General features: G+C 42.0%; 2 protein-coding genes across 2 annotated transcripts; both read left to right on the forward strand.

Moving 5' to 3' along the window:
• The first annotated feature begins 736 nt into the window (after positions 1 to 736).
• Positions 737 to 8,074, forward strand: LOC114788237 (probable E3 ubiquitin-protein ligase HERC6). Its single transcript, XM_028976597.1, has 23 exons — positions 737 to 1,003; positions 1,343 to 1,493; positions 1,583 to 1,650; positions 1,730 to 1,957; positions 3,587 to 3,678; positions 3,741 to 3,868; positions 3,977 to 4,125; positions 4,225 to 4,280; positions 4,389 to 4,483; positions 4,560 to 4,619; positions 4,709 to 4,802; positions 4,958 to 5,138; positions 5,277 to 5,428; positions 5,490 to 5,612; positions 5,702 to 5,800; positions 5,885 to 6,022; positions 6,111 to 6,289; positions 6,351 to 6,488; positions 6,601 to 6,667; positions 6,822 to 6,892; positions 6,998 to 7,181; positions 7,320 to 7,422; positions 7,514 to 8,074. Exons 1-23 carry the CDS (start codon positions 772 to 774, stop codon positions 7,741 to 7,743), a joined length of 3,018 nt encoding a protein of 1,005 aa, XP_028832430.1. The 5' UTR covers positions 737 to 771; the 3' UTR covers positions 7,744 to 8,074.
• An 859-nt stretch (positions 8,075 to 8,933) lies between these two features.
• Positions 8,934 to 17,019, forward strand: LOC114788236 (probable E3 ubiquitin-protein ligase HERC4). The gene is made up of 24 exons (XM_028976596.1): positions 8,934 to 9,318; positions 9,382 to 9,502; positions 10,113 to 10,189; positions 10,260 to 10,481; positions 10,798 to 10,889; positions 10,985 to 11,115; positions 11,292 to 11,419; positions 11,543 to 11,607; positions 11,677 to 11,786; positions 11,997 to 12,056; positions 12,132 to 12,237; positions 12,496 to 12,685; positions 12,827 to 12,966; positions 14,100 to 14,174; positions 14,547 to 14,591; positions 14,673 to 14,777; positions 14,865 to 14,996; positions 15,075 to 15,209; positions 15,296 to 15,462; positions 15,550 to 15,613; positions 15,950 to 16,008; positions 16,086 to 16,269; positions 16,355 to 16,454; positions 16,572 to 17,019. Exons 1-24 carry the CDS (start codon positions 8,955 to 8,957, stop codon positions 16,784 to 16,786), a joined length of 3,087 nt encoding a protein of 1,028 aa, XP_028832429.1. The 5' UTR covers positions 8,934 to 8,954; the 3' UTR covers positions 16,787 to 17,019.
• Positions 17,020 to 17,546: the final 527 nt, after the last annotated feature.

Below are 17,546 nucleotides of genomic sequence, written 5' to 3' on the forward strand. Positions count from 1 at the left end.
TAGCGTCCAAGCGAGACACGCGCAGCACGTATGACGTAACCAGCAGCGTCTGGTGATGGCTGCAATATCCTACAAAGGGAGGGTATTACACTATTATTAAAAATATTAAGTCGACTACACACATTTGGGTGGAATATATAATAAAATCGTCAAAATGATGAACATTTAAACTAAACAAAATTATGTGAATTAGGGTGGTACATTTACATTTGCAGCATTTAACAGACGCCCTTATCCATTTACATTTACAGCATTTATCAGACGCCCTTATCCAGAGCGAATTACAATCAGTAGTTACAAGGACAGTCCCCCCCCTGGAGCTACTTAGGGTTAAGTGTCTTGCTCAGGGACACAATGGTAGTAAGTGGGGTTTGAACCTGGGTGTGTTACCCACTAGGCTTCTACCACCCCAGTAGTAGGTAGTAGTGATAGAAGCCTGTGAACCAGAAGACCCAGGTTCAAATCCCGTGACGCCATTGTGTCCATGACACTTATCTCAGAGAGTCTCCAGGGTGGGACTGTCCCTGTAACTACTGATTGTAAGTCGCTCTGGATAAGGGCGTCTGATAAATGCAGTATATGTAAAATGAACGTTCAGTAATAGATGTTGCTATACACACACTTACTGTCACAGCAGGTCACATGACAGTAACCAGTGGCGGGGTGTACCTGGTTGAGTTCAGACACCGATCAGCCAATTAGCTTTCACTCTCGAAATCACCGCGGAGCTGTACTCGGGTCTGCGGAGCGCCACCGCCAGACCGATGCAACATGTTCGCCTGGGGAGACGGATCCCGGGAGCAGCTCCCGGTACCGCTGCCCGGTGGCGGATCTCACGTCGGCGTGCCGACGCAGGTGCTGTCGTGCCGTGAAAACGTCGTGGGTGCTGCTTGCGGAGAAGATCACAGCCTTCTTCTGACAGCCGGCGGCAGGGTTCTCTCATGTGGTCGCAATAATAAGGGACAACTGGGAAGGAAGAAACGCCAGGACGCGCAATTGTCGGGTAAGAAACGAGTGTAATATGAGTGTGACATGAAAAAAATATATTCACGTCCATAATCGGTAAACAACTTTTGTATATTATATTATATTATATGTATGCAAGTTTTCAGAGTCACACCCACTGTCACTTCCAACAACATCCACTGTTTTTATATATTAAATCTAAATTAAAATCTAAGTCTGCACCTTAAAAATGGTTCACAGCATCATCACGTTAGAATGCATTGCTTTCAGTTTCGTTTTTGCCGCAGTCTGCACATATAAAAGAAACTTAACATCCCGAGCATCAGAGCATCCTCCATGTCAGATGAGAGCGACCTAGCTGTGCATTTGCTTCCAGAGGTGAAGGAATTGCAAGGAGTCTCCAGAATCTCGTGTGGCCAGAACCACTGTTTGGCTCTTGTCCATAATGGAAAGGTCTACTCCTGGGGTGCAGGAGACGAGGGGCAACTGGGGATAATCCAGCAGCCATCAAAGATTCCTCATCCACGGCAAGGCTACACTTAAGCGATCCTTTCAAATCAAATAAAAACTGTTTTTTATTATGTGTTGTTTATAAATGTGTGATTTATCTATCTAGATTAATTTCGTTAAGTCGCATAGTGCAGGTTGCTTGTGGAAGATCTCACTCCTTGGCTTTGTCCAAAGGTACACACACCATTGCAGTGTTATTTCTAACAGTACTACTAGCTACCACTAATATGAATCACAATTCTGCATTTTACAGAGGGGCAGGTATTTTCATGGGGCAGAAATAGCCATGGGCAACTGGGCCTGAGCAGGAATGTACACACACAGTCAGCACCTGCCCCAGTTCCAGCACTCACCGGAGTCCCAGTGGTCCAGATTGCAGCTGGAGGGTCCCAGACATTCGCCATCTCCCTCCAAGGCTTTGTGTACTGTTGTGGGGCAAACAATGCTGGACAACTGGGTCTTAACAGAACAGATGACAAAGGTGCTTCTATGTCAACCATCACTGATTTGTAAGGTGTTGTTGTTGATGATGATGATGAAAACCCTTTATTGCTGCTGCAATATACCATGTTAATAGTGACAAGTACTACCAGTCTGGCCATCAACCTGACCATACATACAGTACAGGCCAAAAGTTTGGACTCTTCTCGTTCAATGTGTTTTCTTTATCTTCATGACCAATTACATTTTATTACATTCTCACTGAAGGCATCAAAACTATGAATGAACACATGTGGAGCCACAGAGTGAAGGCAAAGGGACCAACAAGTGCTAAACACCTCTGGAAGCTCCTTCAAGACTGTTGGAAAACCATTTCAGGTGACGACCTCTTGAAGCTCATCGAGAGAATGCCAAGAGTGTGCAAAGCAGTAATCAGAGCAAAGAAACTAGAATATAAAACATGTTTTCAGTTATTTCACCTTTTTTTGTTAAGTACATGTGTTCATTCATAGTTTTGATGCCTTCAGTGAGAATCTAAGAATGTAAATGGTCATGAAAATAAAGAAATCACATTGAATGAGAAGGTGTGTCCAAACTTTTGGCCTGTACTGTATACACAACACAGTATCACATTGGGGGGTACAGGTCAGGAAGACAGTGGATAAGATCAGAAAAGCAGGCAGGGGTTACATGACGAGAGAGGAGGAGAAATAATAAAACAACCCCCAGACTGCACTCCAATGGGGAGTACATTTTGGGAACAAAAGCTGTTCTATAGTCTCTGGTCTGCTCCGTCCAAATTTTTGTGCAAAGATGCCATCCTCTCCAAGATGCTGTCCAGTTTCCGATCAATAGTCACAGTGATGGTATCCAATTTGGGATCACACTCTGTGTGCCTACGGCTCTGCCCATTCCATCAATCAATCAATCCGGCCAGCCTGGTGGGGTTTTTGATGATTGTCACTGTTGCCTTCAGTTTCTGATATACCTGATATACCAGGGCAATGCCTAATCCAATCAGCAAAAGACCTGTAATCATAAGTAGATGTCTCCAATGTCCTCCATGGACAGATTAATCGTATAATCGATGCATCACGATATCATAATGATGTTGCTTGGTGATTTTTGCAAAGCAGGGCTGAAAGAGTCTCTAATAGACCGTAGACGAGACAAGATAAGACAGCAGGGAAGATGAGGGAGGGAAAGCGAGACCAACACGTCCACCTCCGCCGAGAGCCAGTTATTATTAATGTTGTTATTGTTACTGGAGTGGTTGGAGGGCGCATCTGCAGACATGCTGGAGGAGGCTAGGGAGTCTGGAGGCCTGGAGCAGGCTGAATGAGGGCACACGGCCTGGCAGACTGCTGCAGGAGGGGGAGAGCATGGTGGAGTGATGAGGCTCAACTCGCCACATGCCAGCGCCAACAATATGGTGGCCGACTGTTCCTGGTCTGTGTCTGGGTGTTCATTCATGTGGGCATCCACGTGCACTTGAGGGCAACCACAATCGTAGAAATGTTAGGAAATTATCATTAAAATTTTTCCAACATGTTTATGTTCTGTTCACGTATTTGTTTTTACTCAATCAGTACAACTGCAGCTCAATTTTTGAATGAACATGAATTGATAAAGCATACACATCAATAATTACCATGCTTCTGTGCGACAGGACGGTTTACGATTTGTAAAGCACCTGCCCTCAGCATTCTAGGGGTCTGTGCCATCAGCTGTGGAGAAGCACACACTGCAGTTCTCACCGAGGTAAAATGATCCTGACTTTATGGTTTGTAGGTTAGCAAGTTAATATTGACACTATTTTTTAGGATGGTCAGGTATTTACATTTGGAGAGGGATCCCAAGGTCAGCTTGGACACAACTCGACAGCCAATGAGGTGAAACCCAGAAAAGTGGAGGGCATAAACAACCCTGTATCACAAATAGCCTGTGGCAGGTGATGCTCTGAAATATTATAGCATCATTTACTCTCCTACTACTGGTAGCCTAAAATTCAGAAAGCAAATAAGTGTCAGAATAGCATATGTTTACTTTATCTTCATAGTCATCACACCTTGGTGTTGGTGTGCGATGGCCGCCTCCTTGCCTTTGGTAGTGGGGTCAAAGGTCAGCTGGGCAATGGCACCAGTGAAAATTGTCTGCAACCAATTGAGGTTCAACAAGCGTGGAAAAATGAACACGAAGAAATGAATGGTACAACTCTCTCTTATTCTGACATAACAACCAGAACCAGATTTAATGTTTATGAAATACAGAACACTTTTATGTTGTAAATGTTCTTGCATCATTTAGATTTCAGAATAAGTGCAGGATGGAAGTCCAACTTCATTTTCCCCATGTCAGTAGAGGTAATACATTCCATACCACATTGCATGGAAGGTTCTGTCTCATTATTTACATTTACCGCATTTATCAGACGGTATACTATAGAATAAAGATCAATTCCCCCTCTCCAGACTTCACTGGACCTGCAGCCAGCTGGGAAATTAAATGATGCTCAAGTGCAAACATGGTTGACAATGCAAAGTTTTGACTCTGCGGAAGCAAAGAGGTCAGTTTCATACTATGGTCTGAAATACCTTGTGTGCTGTGAGCAAATACATTACGTACACTCTTCTCGTCCATAGTGATTTTTACCAGAGATTTTCAACAAGTTCAAGTTTTGTTGCCAGCTTCACTAAAGACAGGTAAGAGATTTTAGGATGTTGCCCTGGACCACCAAACATACGTCCAGATTCCAGTGTCATTCTCTGGCCTTTGATGATTTTTCCCACAGGAGCACCTTAGACAGGGTGAAAGTGGATGTAAATACTGCAGCTGAAGTTCTCAACAGATTGATGGAAATTCCTTGGATCCGCACATCAGTTCGGGTTACAAACCTCTTTAAATACTTTCAATACGACGGACTAAATATTATTACTAATTAGTATACTAATTATAACAATTACTAAGTGGCACCCTAAATATTATTATATATATATATATATATATATATATATATTTGTTTGTTTGTTTTTCTTTACAGATAAAAATCGAGCAACTCATAAAAAACCTTTGTGCCATTGCCCCTGACCTGATAGCAGTGGACATATTTCTAATACTTCCAACATGTCCGTTGCTCCATGAGGATGAGAATGTTCTGAGTCTGGTCTTGCCTCTGGCTCTGGCTGTATCTAAGCTAAATCGCAGAGCCTCGGAATCCCTCAGTAAATATTTGGCTCTTCTTATCCTTTCTGCTTTTTGTGGAAACTACGGAAGAGCTATGTTAAACTCATAGCAGTAATTACAGGTACATACTACAAATGAAGTCCTGTAGTCCATTCACATGCGTCTGTGGTTCACAGCGAACAGCTGGGAAGTCATGGAACCAACAATCATTACCAAACATATCCAGGTTTGGAAGAGGGCACTGTCTTACCTCATAAACTGCAACATGGATCGGCTGTTTATTCCACATGTAAAAGCTCTACTCCAGGTCCTCAAGCAGCTCTACAAGGTAAGAAACAGTTTCTGTTTCCTCTTTGGCGCAGGCTCATGTTTCTTTCTCATTTTTTAAGGTGAACAAAAAGGCAGAGGAATCAAGACAAGTCCACATTAGTGAATTCTGCGTGGAGGAGGTGCTCCAACTGCTCCAGGAGGATGTTGCGCTGTGGTATGGCATTAAATGCTCAGTGCTTAAGGTATTGCCGGATTTCCCACATTTCCCAAGGGCAAGGCACAAGTGATGGGCAGAAAAACGTACATGTCTTTATTGTTTTTACTGATGTAGGAGTCTGAGGATACACCGGCCATATTTTGCAGATATCCATTTCTCTTGAGCCTCCAGAGCAAAATCTTTGTTTTGAGGTTTACTGCAGCAATGACACAGGTGCCATGTTCTGTTTTTTTGTAAAAAAAAATGTTTTGACGTGCACTATGATTCAAGTCAACACAGTCTTTGTTACTTTACTAGTCATCTTGCCTGAGGATCATCAACAATCAGTGGGTGACCGATGTGTTCCAACTGAGACTCAGTCGCACTTCCCCGCTGGAAGATGCCTTCAGGCAGCTGGCTGCTGCCGATGATCAAAACTTTAAGAAGTATCTTCAGGTGCAAGAATCTGCCCTTCATAAACCGAGTGTCTGAGATGATCATTTGGTCATGTTAATTACATGTTAATTATCTTGTCCTCTTGTAGGTCCGATTTGATGATGATGTGAAGCCAACGCTTCTAAGCCTACATGACTTCTTCCATGTTGCGTTTGAAGAATTGCTGGCACCTAAATCAGACATGTTCATGTACAACGACACAAAAACTCTGGTCTGGTTTCCAGCCAACGTACGTAGTCCTGGTGTTGTGCTTGTGCAACACTTTCTTTTATTTCTATTTTCTTATCATTCACATGCTTTGGTCGTTGCTCCCTCTCAACAGCCGAAGGTTTGGCGTACTCTGTGGCTTAGCCTTGAACAACAACAACGTTGTGCACATGCCCTTTCATTTGGCTTTGTTCAAAAAACTGGTCGGGATGAAGCCCACACTGGAAGACCTGGTTGAGTTCAGTCCTGTTGTTGGCAAGTAAGAGCCAAACGATTATAATGTTACTGAATGATCATCAGTAGAATTGAATGAGTAAGAGTTAGCAAAAAATGAACAACTGCCCATTTTCCATTTTCCTCCGATCCTACAGGAGTCTGCGGTACCTCTTGCATGACTACACTGATGACGATGTTGAAAACATGGACCTCAGTTTCTTGGTTAGCACTGTTTATATGGGGGGGGGGATAAATAGCTTTTACACTATGAATTATTTGTAACATCAATCGTTTTAAATGTTCTACAAAATACCATGTCTACTGCTCTGAATATTGTTTTAATTGCAAGTCAATTATTTATTGTTTCTGTCTGCAGATTAACTGGGATGGAAAGGAAGTGGAATTGGATCCAAAGGAAAAAGGCAGGCTTGTCATAAGTGCAAACAAGTAAGCTTCGCTCAGAGATTTGTTTGAGATGACCAACCCCTTGTGTAAAATGGCCGTGTTTTGGTTTTGTAATATTTCTGCTGCTCTGTCCGTGTTATCCTGTAGGAAAGAGTTTGTAAGCGTCTATGTGGAATATACAATGAACAAGTCAGTGGAGAAGGTGTTTGAGGAGTTCAAGATGGGCTTCTTCAAAGTCTGTGACATTGATGTAGTGGGGCTTTTCCAGCCTAATGAACTGAGGGAGATCCTGTCAGGAACAGAGGAGTACAATTGGGAAGTATTCAAACAGGTACAAGATCACCCCTGCTCTTCTAGTCACCACAATACTGCAAAAGTCCTAAATCTGCCTCTGTGGAGAGCTTGGTTATTACTGATGCTGTTTCACATGATTTGTTATATTCATACTTGTCTTTTTTTTTTTACTCAGAACACAGAATATGAAATGGAGTTCCACAGAAATCACCCCAACATTATCTGGTTCTGGGAGGTGTTTGAGGATCTGTCACATGATCAGAAGAAGACCTTTCTCTGTAAGACAGATTTGTAAAACTTACAAAGATCTTGAAGGAGCACCCCAATCCTCTCGCAGCGTTTAATAATCAACATCTTCATTTTCTACAGTGTTTCTGACGGGCTGTGAACGCGTGCCTATTCTGGGGTTGGGAGAGGTGAGAATGATGATACGTCCCCTGGTCAACTCCACTGAGGAGCACTGCCCAGAATCCATGACCTGTCACAGTTTCCTGTGGCTACCAACGTATGAGACAAAGGAGAAGTTGAAGAACAAGCTCACTGAGGCTCTGACTAGAGGATTTCTTCTAAAACCCCTAAATGATTTGAACAGAGGCTGATTTCATAAAATAATATTTCAAGATGTATCGACGGTCAAAAGAAGAAGAATATTGTAATCACAACAAATAATATTCAATTTAACCTAACCATATAGCCAGTGCCATTACTCTTAGCAGGACATTGTATTGATTTTTGTGATATTTAAAAAAAAATGTTAATGTTAAAAAAAATATATGATGTTATTGCATAATACTTTTGAAAACAGTAGACAAAGCCTCACTCATATGCATGGGCGGTTTTATTTCTGACATAATTACAATTGCATAAATTAATCATACAAAAATCTGTATAGCTGTGTAAGTGTTTACAATAAATCTGTTCAAGCCTTTTTTCAGCTCATCATTTTATGGCTTTGTCCATATTCTATTTAGTACATGGTTTTCATCACTCCATCATTCAGTTTTTTCACTATTCCCTACATGAAACTTTTACTCTACTGTAAACACATGACCATATGCACATTTGATCATGCCTCCTTCGTTCGTTTATTTCTCTGCAGCTTCTTAACAAATTTTACACTTCTATCCTGAAAAATCAGTATAGTGGTGGCAAGTTTTAGCTTTTCTAATATGACAATTTAAACTCAAGATGGTCAGACGTGCAGGTCATAGCTGGCCTTGGCTGACGGAAAAGAGTGAAAACATGCCGTTACCTGCCAATGTTACAACACAGCTCCTTCAAAGACATTCACAATCAGAGTGGCGTAAGTGACAACCAACGGATGGCGAGACTTCTACCAGAAAAGCGCATTCAAGATCATTAAGACCCCAACCACACAGTGGTGGCCTTGAGGGTACGGAAGCGGCCCCATAATCAGAAGGTAATCCGCCAAGGTGCCACTGAGCAAAGCGCCGTCCCCACACGCTGCTCCCCGGGCGCCTGTCATGGCTGCCCACTGCTCACCACGGGTGATGGTTAAAAGCAGAGGACACATATCACCGTGTTACCATGCGCTGTGCTGCAGTGTTTCACAATCACTTCGCTGTCTTGCTTTCCTTTCCTGCCATGACTGACAGCGGCACCACCAGTTGGACATCTCAGGTGCTTTTAGTAGAACTTGTCCTAAAACAAATAAAAGCTGAAACCTCTGCTCCTCGACATGAGCCACGTGCACGTATTCTACGCCGGATGGTCGAGTTCAAGTTCAAGCATGACAATCACCAATTACCATTTAACAGTGCAAACTCACCAAACACCAGAAGGAAAAAATATGACATACAACATAAAACCTGTGACGCAGCACGTCACCACCCTCGCGTCCTCCCGACTTCACGATCGCTTTCGTTTCGGAGGAAACGGGTTTCGTTTTCCCCGTGCGGGCTGGACAGCTTGCGAGCAGGACCTTGTGGAGGCTGCGGGGTCCTCCAGGATGTTCTGCTGGGGAGAAGTGGGCGCCGCCGCCATCACGCTCGCCCTGCGCCTGGGCAGCAGTCCCTCCGTCCACCTCGTCCCCCTTCGCTCCGGCTTGGCGGACATCGCTGTCGGGGGACCGGGGTTCGTGTCCCTGCTCTGGGAAGACGGCACCGCGACGGCTGTTTGGACCGCCACGAACCACACGGCCAAAAGGAAGCCAGGTAGGTTGTGAGCCAGAGCAGGAGAGGGTTCTCCTGCGCTTCTCATCTCCGGTTTGTTCCCAGTTCAGCCACCTCCGAACGAAGAGCTGGTGGCCCTGAGGAGTTCCGCACATCATCTTGTAGGCGTTTCAGCAGGCGGCAAAATAATAGAGTGGAATTTCTCGAATGGCATCAAAATCTCAAGGTGAGATGCACACAGGGGTTCACGGGTTGTAAACACTGCAGCACAGCACACGGTGACACCTCTGCATTTAACCATCACCCTGGGTGAGCAGTGGGCAGCCATGGCAGGCGCCCGGGGAGCAGCGTGTGGGGACGGTGCTTTGCTCAGTGGCACCTTGGCGGATCGGGATTCGAACCGACAACCTTCTGCTTCCGTAACCGCTAGGCCACCACTGCCCCATGACCAGCCATGGCAGGCGCCCGGGGAGCAGCGTGTGGGGACGGTGCTTTGCTCAGTGGCACCTTGGCGGATCGGGATTCGAACCGACAACCTTCTGCTTCCGTAACCGCTAGGCCACCACTGCCCCATGACCAGCCATGGCAGGCGCCCGGGGAGCAGTGTGTGGGGTCGGTGCTTTGCTCAGTGGTACCTTGGCGGATCGGGATTCGAACCGACAACCTTCTGCTTCCGTAACCACAAACCACCACTGCCCATAAGGGTGATGATATAAATAGAAATTAGCTTAAATGGAAGTATAATGTACACACGAGTAAAACAATGAACAAGGAATCTAATTAATGAAATAAAAAATGTGAAATTGTTAACGGTTGTTCTTTTTTTATCCAATTAGGACATTGAACATCTTTGCTAACAAACAGATTGTCCAAGTTTCGTGTGGAGAACACCACTCAGTGGCTTTTACCAGAGGTGAGAACACGTTTTAAAATTGATTGTATAGCGATGCCACGCCACTGACACCATGCATTATGACGTTCAGATGGGGACCTGTTCACATGGGGCCACAATTGCTACGGTCAGCTGGGTCAGGGGCGGGAACACTCCAACTCTGTCTCCCCCCAGTGCGTCCAGTCTTTAAAAGGGATCCCGCTGGCTCAGGTCAGTGCTGGAGGAAACCACAGCTTTGCTCTGTCTTCGTCTGGAGCCGTGTTTGGCTGGGGCAGGAACAGCGCGGGACAGCTGGGTTTGGGGGACAACGCAGGTGTGTTTGGTCTTGTATTCAGCCTGTTTCACAAAAAGTTATGTGAAGTGGTTGTCATTGTGAAACACTGCAGTACACACAATACACCCTTTAAACCATCACCCTTGGTGAGCAGTGGGCAGCCATGACAGGCGCCCGGGGAGCAGTGTGTGGGGACAGTGCTTTGTTCAGTGGCACCTCAATGGTGCCTTGGGGGATTCGAACCAGCAACCTTCCACTTACGAGTCCACCATTGACCCACAAATTAGGTTTTGAGTACATGTTTCTGTTAAAACATGTATGGAATAAAAAAGTATTTTGTCTTTTGATTGTAAAGACCGGGACGTTCCTGTTCTTGTGGAGAACTTAAATCTAAAGAAATCAGTGCAGATCTCATGTGGAGCAGAGCACACAGCTGTCCTCACCAAGGTGATTCTTTCATTTAAAGTCACATTTAAGTCACATGTGAGTCACAAGTAAGACGAGAGCTAAGTTTATGCTCATAAGTGATTTTTTTTTGTCAGGGAGCACTCGTGTTCACATTTGGATCCGGAGGTTATGGGCAGCTTGGACATAACTCCTTTAAAGATGAATTGCGACCTCGTCTGGTCTCTGAGCTGTGGGGCTCAGAGGTCTTTCAGATAGCATGTGGAAGGTAGAACATTATTCCTGAGAGTGTATTTTATAATGAGATTATAATTAATTATTTAAATAATTGATTACTTATTTAATTAATTGATTAATTAGTGCAGAATGCCTCTATATGTTATATGTATGTGTGTATGTATAAATGTATATTAAATTGTATATTTAAAATATATTTTCTTTTAGCAATCACACTTTAGCATTTGTTGGGAAATCCAAGAAGATCTACTCATTTGGCCGTGGAAAGGAAGGACAACTTGGAAGTGGTCAGACAGCCAATCAGTGTGTGCCTTTACTAGTGCATATATCACAAGGTAGTCTGATCGAAAGATAAATTCAGCAATCATTATTCAAACTTTTATTCATGGTTTTAATGGAGTACATCATCCAGATGAAAGGGCTTTGATTTCTAAATGAATTTCTTCTCACACATACAGTGCACAGCAACAACAGTATTGTTGCGAGCGTTATTGCTGGTGGAAACCAGTCATTTGCACTGCTGGTATGTCATTGACCAATCTTTCTATAAAAATGGTATTTAGGACACAATTTAATGCATTTGCATTTACAGAAGTCCGAGAAAGCATCAAACCATCCTAACAAAGGGATATGGACATTAGATTTGGACACAGCAACTTCATGGACATCTGGTTGTGATTCTAAATGGAAAAAAATCCAAAAGTAAATAAACAATTTAACTTGACCTGACTTGACCCTTTTATGATATGATTCCCAAGTTAGGTTTCTTTTTGGTTCAAACATATACTTAATAATGATGCTTAATTAAATGATTTTACCTGTAGGTTTTATTTTCACAATGAAATAGCATTAATGTAACTATCAAGTAACCATTTTTACAAAAGTAATAATTTCATTGCTCTAATTTTGCAGGGAAATAAGAAAGACTTTCTCATCTGTGTCATGCATCAACGGGAGTTTTCTTCAAAAGAGGTAAATCAGTTTTGAATTTAGCAACTAGAGTAACATCTTTTCAATCAATAAGGCATAACATTTATTCATGAACAGCTCTGACAAACACTATGGAACGTCTGGGCAAGACTGCGGCTTAGATCTGTCGATTGCACAACATTTTTTCAAAGAACTGTCATCAAAAGAGAAGGTGCTGACTAAGGTAATATTTTTTGTTCTATTTCACATAATGCACACATAGATAGAAACAGAAACAGTGTCTGTTTTCATTGTTAAACTGACGTCAACTGATTAAGTGATGCTTATATGTACACATTCCATATATTTGTGTAGGATCCCTGGAGTTTGTAAGTGGGTAGTGTTCTGAAATCCATGTTTTCACATCACAGGATGATTGTCCTGATTTCGTATGCCATCCATTACATCAGTACAGTCACATTTACTTTTCTGATGGTTCCAGGTTGAAGAAGAGGTTGGGAAATTGCTTCGCTCACTGAAAACCAATCCTGCTGGAGTAGAGGGTCTGAGGATCTACTTAATTCTTCCAGAACTGCTCAGGCAACTTTACAAAATGCAGCAAGGAGTGAAACTTGCTGTTGAATTGGCTGAGGCCATATTCAGACTGCATCCTGACTCACAGAAGGTTCTGGGTAAGCCGTCAAGTGACGAGGAACTTCAGATTCTGTACCTGTGTGAAATTTGCTTTTTCACACACAGTACCAAGAATAAGTATGTCAACCATTTTGAATTTCATACATAAAAACTAAATACAAATGTGTACATTTTCACAGAGAGCCACTGGTCCAGTTTGCCTTACCCGTTCTTCAGATCACTTGTCAAAATGTTTCGTTCTGTCTCCGTACACCTCATGGCGAAAAAAAGAAGTAAAGACTTGATGAAAACAGCTGAACTAATGCAGAGGCTGTATGCTGTAAGTTAAAGTCTCATTGTAACACTCCCACTAAACTGACTTTTTATTATAACAATAAATCCCAGGACCCACTATCAGAGTCTCCTAAGGATCCTACAAGGAAGGAGTCTAATGGAAAGTTACAGAACGTCCCATTAGACAGTTGGAATGGCTATAACTGTATGTTATTGACCTCGCTTGCACTGATTTATTATCTAATTCAATCCTCATGTAACAGTATTTCTCATGTCAAACCCCAAAAAAAAGATTTTCAGTAGTGAATATCCTATCACAATTCAAATAAAAGAAAAACATATTACATAACGGGTACAATTGTCACGCCGGCTTGCTGATGGGGGAGGGAAGCGCAGAAGCAGGACATGCTGGGAACGGGGTTTTATTATAAATACACAATAAATAAATACTAATAAACAATGGCACGGTGGCAGGCATGTGGCGATTGCCAGAACTCAAAATCCAAACACATACAGAGTTGCAAAGTCAAGTTCACGAAAATGCCGGAGATTCCGAAGGGCTAGAAATCTCCGGGTTTTAAGCATTGTCAGGATTGGCCAACGGTGATGAGCCCAGCTGCTGTCAATCCTGACCACAATGGTAACTGTATGCAACCAACTGAATATTTATTTTCATTCCCACAATTATCAGCAGGGGAGAAAAAACCCACACACATAAAGGTTCGAACAATAAAATGAAACAAATTAAAATACCTGCTTTTTAAATGTCCACACTGTCTAGGTTTTTTTTTTAATCTTTGGCATGCTTGTTGGAGCTAAAATGGTGGACAATACACGTATTGTGTCTTCTCACAAATTCCTTCAATACTGTACCCACAAACCGCTGCTCTTCTGCCGTCAGCAAAAGAATCCTTCCGTCGCTGCAGTCCTTGCTGTCTCCTTACGCGTCACAAGTCCCAGCTGTTTAACCCGGTTTCAGCTCTCTAACAAAAATCTGCGTCCCTGAGTCAGGTGGTAGTCCCTGCGAACTTTTCCCGGGCACGTCCGTGATTACTACGGAATCACGAAAACCTGTGTACATATGGATACACGCTCAAGCCCACCTTTCATGTTCATGACTGTTGTTTGTTTGAATTTTGTCCAGTAAAATTTTTGTCTCCCTTTTTTCCCCCAATGCAGATAAACAACCAGCGTGACAGCAAAGTAAAGGCCAGTGGTTTTTACATCAACAAGATCAACCAAATTCTGGGGTCTGTAAGTGTCCTCACTGAAAAGATAAAGGTTTATTAATCTCTGAACATGTAAATTACAAATGATCAGAGAGAGTACACTACTAGTGTAAAGTTTCAACACACCTGCTTTATGAGGACTTTTTTAAAGAAACTTGTACAGGAAACATTTTTCAACAGAAGAAAACTCATTTTCATGAGTCCGATTCTTAGACTGCCTAGACTGCTTTGCACATTATTGGCATGTGGACATTATTGGACCTTCCTGAGTGAACGGAAAAGCTGCCAACAAGTCAACACCATTTCCGGACTGTTAGGAAACCATAACCATAATCATTCCGTCAGAAAAAAAAAAAACATAAAGGAATTGGTGATTCAAATCTGTTGTCTTTTTCAGTTGCATTATGGCCTGCTCGCTGGAAGAGATGCAGCTATTCATCAGGTATAGACACATAGCCTAAACTAACATTTTACTAATGCCACAAAAAATGTACTTTACATACATTTTCCTCCTTTCATGTAGATGATGCTCTTCTCTTTGTCTTCATTCCACTGCATCTTTGACTTGGGGGCAAAACAGCAGCTGTTTTGCTTGAGGGCAAAACAGCAGCAGAACACAGAACTAAACGTGAGATTACATGAATGTGTTTGACAATCGCTTGCTAAGGTTGCAATATTGTCATTTCATTCAGTTCATTTCATTCACAATCTACAGACTCTGGCTGGATTTTGGTTTGGCCTTTGGCCAGACTGCAACAATCTTCGTGTGAATAGACAGACTTTGCTGACGGACACATTTGCACACCTTAAAAACGTGGCACCGGCACGTTTGGTACAGCCCTTGCGGGTTAGTTTTTGCCAGTTAATGCAGGATTTGTTGAGAAACCTGAGTAACCAGGAATAATGTAACTAATTTATTCTTCAGGTAACGTTTGTGGGAGAAAATGGGAGTGATTATGGAGGACTGTCTCAAGAGTTTTTCCGACTCTTTGCAAAAAATCTTGTCAAGGAAAACTGCATCAAGATGTTTAAAGACTCGGGATTGGTCTGGTTTAACAAAGTATGCGTGCAAGAAAGTATTTGTACAACTTTTTCTGAAAATGTAACTGGTTTTTATGAAAATGCAGGTTTACCGTTTCTTTCCAGGACTGTTGCACCTCTGAGGTGTTTTACTACGTGGGCATTGTACTCGGAATGGCGTTGTACAATATGTTCCTGGTGAATTTTAATTTCCCACCGGCACTTTTCAAAAAACTCCTGGGTTTGAAACCAACACTAGCGGATCTAGCAGAACTGTCACCACATGAAGCCAGGTATATTCAAAGTATTCGGCAATGGTCTAAGAAGCAGCCTTTATTTTAGCTTTCATATTTTCATTATTAATTTACTTATATGAACAGAGCGTTGAAGGATTTGCTGGAATGGGATGACGAGGATTTCAAAGTAATGGAACAGGACTTTACAGTGAGTTTTGAAAACTATTTTGTAAAAGGTTACGAATTAAAACACTTTAAACTATGAACACAACTGTTGGTACTTAAATGGCACTTTTTTTTCATTTCTTTATTTTACATTTACTGTTTTACTGTCCACTCCACCTGCTGCAGTACAGCTTTATATTTTGAACATTGCATTGTCACTTTATGTAAAAATTTCTATCATTTTTGTTTTACTCAGCATAATTATTACAATCTTTTATTTTCACAGAGCACAGGGATTTATTTTACTGCATTGTTATATGAGTATGACTATGCATGTGACAAATAAACCTCTTTAATATTGTACTTTTCTAATTTTCAGGTTAATGGTCAAGAACTAATGCCTAATGGCAATGAAATTCTTGTGACCAAAGTCAACAGGTTCTTTGGCTTATTATTTTAAATATTAGCTCTGCCACCAGTTAAAAGGCTCTAAAACAATCTTCTCTTGGTCTCAGGCAAGAATTTGTCAACCTCTACGTTGACTATGTGTTCAACAAATCCGTGGCCTGCCAGTTTGAGGCGTTTTATGAAGGCTTTGAAGCAGGATGCCCTGTGAATATTTGGAAGATGTTCCTTCCTGGTGAGCTGATGGCTCTTCTCTGTGGAGACCCTGCATATGAGTGGGAGGAACTTCCGAAGGTAGAAACTGAACAAAATGTTCATTTGTTCATACAACCTTCTCACAAAAAAATTGTCATAAAATAATTGGATTTATATTTCATAGAATGCAACGTATATCAACTGTAGAGCCAATGATGTGACAGTTCAGAATTTCTGGGCTGTTTTCTTTGGGTTTTCCGAGGAAGACAAGAAGAAATTTCTTGGTAAGTTCAGTTCATTCTTCAGTTCAGTCACACTGAAATACTCATTTATGTCCTTGGATTGGCACATTTGCACATTGCATGATTTGCATTTGTATGCTTTTTTGTTTTCTGAACCAGAATTCCTTTGTGGAACTGATCTAATACCCCAACGGTGTCTTGGACAATTCTGCATCGGCATTGAGGTAGAAGTCGCGGACAATCCAGACGATTACTTCCCGAAGGCAGCAACCTGCAGCAAGACTTTACAGCTTTATAGCTACAGCACCATCAGTGTTCTACGAGAGAAATTAACCCATGCCATTTATCACTGTGATGAATTTGGGAATATTTGATAATTGATAATGTGTGATACTTTGTAAAATTATCTTGAAACTGCTTTTTTCTTTTCTACCTTGAGATGTTCACCTAATTCGGGAATAGCTACTGAAGAATATTAAAAGTGAGATCAATATAAATGTATGCATAAAGGTTAAACATATATAAACATATACGCCTCCAGTACTGCTCGCCTTGTCCCTCCATCTCTGAAGGTTAAAGGAAGACATTCATCTAGACTCTTCTCCATCTTGGCTCCTCGGTGGTGGAATGAACTTCCCCTCGAGGTCAGAACAGCTCAGTCACTGAGCACCTTCAAACGACAGCTCAAGACCTTCCTCTTTAAAGAATATTTAGATTAAATTGTAACTTTCTTGTTGTCGAACTTGTGTACAGAATCTAGAACAGAGTGAATAAAAAGATTGTATTCATATCTCTTCATCGATGGTAACTTGAAAGCACGTTGTAAGTCGCTCTGGATAAGGGCGTCTGCCAAATGCCGTAAATGTAAATATATTTATTTAAAATGTGTAATAATGTTGTGTACCCTGTGTACTGGAAATATTGTAAAGGAATCCATCCCTACAAATCTGCTTAATCTTTAAACGAACCTTAATACGACTGTAGTGCAATTATACATTCACTCACGCATTCCACAGTCAAGTGTACTGCATTAATGTGTGAAAGTCATTAGCTGTGACGTGTGACGCACTACAGCACAGCACCCAGCGCATCCCTTCCGATAGAAACAAGTAACCGTACTTTAGGTTTATCTTG

The sequence above is a fragment of the Denticeps clupeoides genome, chromosome 4 (genome assembly GCF_900700375.1).
Source record: "Denticeps clupeoides chromosome 4, fDenClu1.1, whole genome shotgun sequence".
NCBI lineage: Eukaryota > Metazoa > Chordata > Actinopteri > Clupeiformes > Denticipitidae > Denticeps > Denticeps clupeoides.

Coding starts and splice junctions, on each gene's coding strand:
- LOC114788236 (XM_028976596.1), top strand. CDS start 8,955: ATGACATACAACATAAAACCTGTGACGCAGCACGTCACCACCCTCGCG. Junction 9,319..9,381: donor CACGGCCAAAAGGAAGCCAG/GTAGGTTGTGAG, acceptor GTTTGTTCCCAG/TTCAGCCACCTCCGAACGAA. Junction 10,482..10,797: donor GGGTTTGGGGGACAACGCAG/GTGTGTTTGGTC, acceptor TTGATTGTAAAG/ACCGGGACGTTCCTGTTCTT.
- LOC114788237 (XM_028976597.1), top strand. CDS start 772: ATGTTCGCCTGGGGAGACGGATCCCGGGAGCAGCTCCCGGTACCGCTG. Junction 4,803..4,957: donor GGATCCGCACATCAGTTCGG/GTTACAAACCTC, acceptor TTTTCTTTACAG/ATAAAAATCGAGCAACTCAT. Junction 5,613..5,701: donor TTAAATGCTCAGTGCTTAAG/GTATTGCCGGAT, acceptor TTACTGATGTAG/GAGTCTGAGGATACACCGGC.